This window comes from Nuphar pumila, chromosome 14, assembly GCF_984573655.1.
Source record: "Nuphar pumila chromosome 14, dmNupPumi1.hap1.1, whole genome shotgun sequence".
NCBI classification, from domain to species: domain Eukaryota; kingdom Viridiplantae; phylum Streptophyta; class Magnoliopsida; order Nymphaeales; family Nymphaeaceae; genus Nuphar; species Nuphar pumila.
In genome coordinates, this window is record NC_143262.1 from 52,320,001 (window position 1) to 52,322,324 (window position 2,324).

Consider the following 2,324-nt stretch of genomic DNA (forward strand, 5'->3'; position numbering starts at 1 on the left):
TTCAGGAGATAAAACATAGCCTTAGGGTCCCTCACATTCACTGGAGCAAAGCAGAAATTGAACCGGTCCTCTAAGGACAATCCCTCGACCCTTTCCAACATCTGTGCCACCTTCTTTATATGGTCGTGCTTAGAAAGGAAGTAGGATCCATCCAAACGACAATTCTCTCCAAACTTCTCAAGAAGCTCACAGAAAGTTACATTGGGTGTCTGCCCAGCAAACAGCTCCAGTTGTTCATAGAAAGGAAAGAGCCCAACCTTCTTAACTTCATCGAATGGCTGCTGCAGACATTCGATCAAATACATGAGATCATCCAAGTGCAAAGTGGTCGTCAGTCCATCAGGGTATATGCTTCCCCTCCTTCCTGCCCGCCCTGCAATCTGTTTCACTTGCGAAGCAGCAACAGGGAGTATCTTGTCCCCATTATACTTTGACAAACCATAGAAAACCACCCTCCTAATATTAAGATTCAACCCCATTCCCACAGCATCACTGGCCACAAGCACATCATACTCATTATCCTGATCATTGAACAGACTGGCCTGGAGCCTCCTTGTCTCCGGTGGCAGAGCCCCATAGATAACACAGCATCGATGACTCGTGAACTTCTCAATCGCCAATTTCACCTCAAATATCTCTCTCCTGGAGAATGCTACCACACAATCCCCAGATCGCACATTCCGGAGATCCCCTTGAAGGGTCTTTGCCTCCACCACCAAAGGCTTAAACCGGTCATAATGGTGCTCAACCAATTTATCGCCTGTCTCTGAACAAATCTTCCTTACAATCTTCAGAACGCTAGGATCCCCGCACAGGTGAATCTCATTTGCTTTCAATCCCAACAATGCCCGAGTCCAAGCATACCCTCTATAAGGGTCAGCCATCATCTGAATTTCATCAATTACAGCAACATCATATGGCTCGTCCGCTGACACCATCTCTACCGTACAGGCCACATGGTTCGAGAAGGGGACACTTTTCTTCTCCTGGCCAGTATGAAGACTACAGTACACCCCTAAAGTGTTTACCTTGTCGAAGACCTCCATGGCAAGGAGACGCAGTGGACTGCAGTAGACCCCCTTTTTAGCCTCCATGAACCTCTGGAGGGCATTGTACGTTTTGCCGCTGTTGGTCGGACCGCAATGATAGATGATCTTCCTCCGCATCGCCCGAGCGAAGGGGAACCATGTGTGTGGCTTTGTGAGGTCTGCAGATTCAACCAATGCATGGAAGCGCTTGATCTCATCTGGGAACTCTTCCAGGCAGAAGTCCACGAATATGGGGAAGAGGAATCGATGCGACTCATCGCAAGGGCCAACAGAAATGAGATGCCTCGCGACGTCATCTGGGCATTTGCTAAGGAAGAGAGCCCTGAACTTCTTAGCAGCGGTGGGGAAGAATGACCTGCTGATGTAGACGGCAAGGGCCTGATCGCAGGCCCACGCGGACTTTGCGAACGAGCGGAAGATCTTGACGAGCGCTTGCCAGTCCAACTTCGTCTGCTTGTCGCCCTTCTCCGAATCGCACAGACGACGGTATACCTCAGAGGGATCTATCGAGCCGACGTCTCTGGAGCTGGAAGAGAAACACCTCTTCAAAACAGTATAATCCAATTTCCGAACATGGTGATCGAAATGTAGGGATGGTAACCGGTAATGAGCTCGATTAAACGACAAAGAAGAGGTTCTTCCGAGATTGGAACAAGGGCATGGCTTATTCAACAAACGAAAGGGAAAGAATTGGGTTCGCGGGATTTTACTCGGGTTAGGGTTTTGGGGAGCAGGATGAAAAATCCTGGCCGACAGCCTTCGGCTTCTCAAGGGGATCTTGGAGAGGAAGAAAGAAGGACCCGTCGCCATTAAAGGAGAAACATCGGGTTAGGGTTTTGTTGCTTTATTAGCACGGTTTGTTGGGAATAACTGGTGTTCTGGCTTCATTTCTAGAAGAGACTGTGTTTCGAGAATTATTGATTAGGGGTGGCAATCGGGTCGTGTCGGCGGGTTGGCGGGTCAGCATACCTCAACACAAACCCGACCCGTTTATTAAACGGGTCGGCTGTGGCAAACACGAACCCGACCCATTTATTAAATGGGTAACCTGACACGACACAGTTAACCCGTTTAATAAATGGGTCGGGTCGGGTAAATGGGTTGGCAGGTGGGGTTCAAGGTTTTACATTAAAAAGTTTACGGGTTGGCGGGTTAGCGAGCGGGTTGGCGAGAGGGTTAGTGGGCAGGTTGGCGGGTTGGCATACCCCTTACACGAACCCGACCCGTTTAATAAACGGGTCAGGTGGGTCGACCCATTTACAATACGAACCCGTT

At 49.4% G+C, this 2,324-nt stretch overlaps 1 protein-coding gene across 1 annotated transcript in view; it reads right to left on the reverse strand.

Moving 5' to 3' along the window:
- The window catches only part of LOC149816816 (DExH-box ATP-dependent RNA helicase DExH18, mitochondrial-like), a 34,224-nt gene extending 32,306 nt beyond the window's left edge, over positions 1 to 1,918 (reverse strand). Inside the window, exon 1 of the mRNA XM_089987534.1 lies at positions 1 to 1,918. This exon is cut by the window's left edge and continues 327 nt beyond it. Within this exon, the coding sequence (XP_089843660.1) occupies positions 1 to 1,859 (1,859 nt within the window). The 5' untranslated portion in view covers positions 1,860 to 1,918.
- Positions 1,919 to 2,324: the final 406 nt, after the last annotated feature.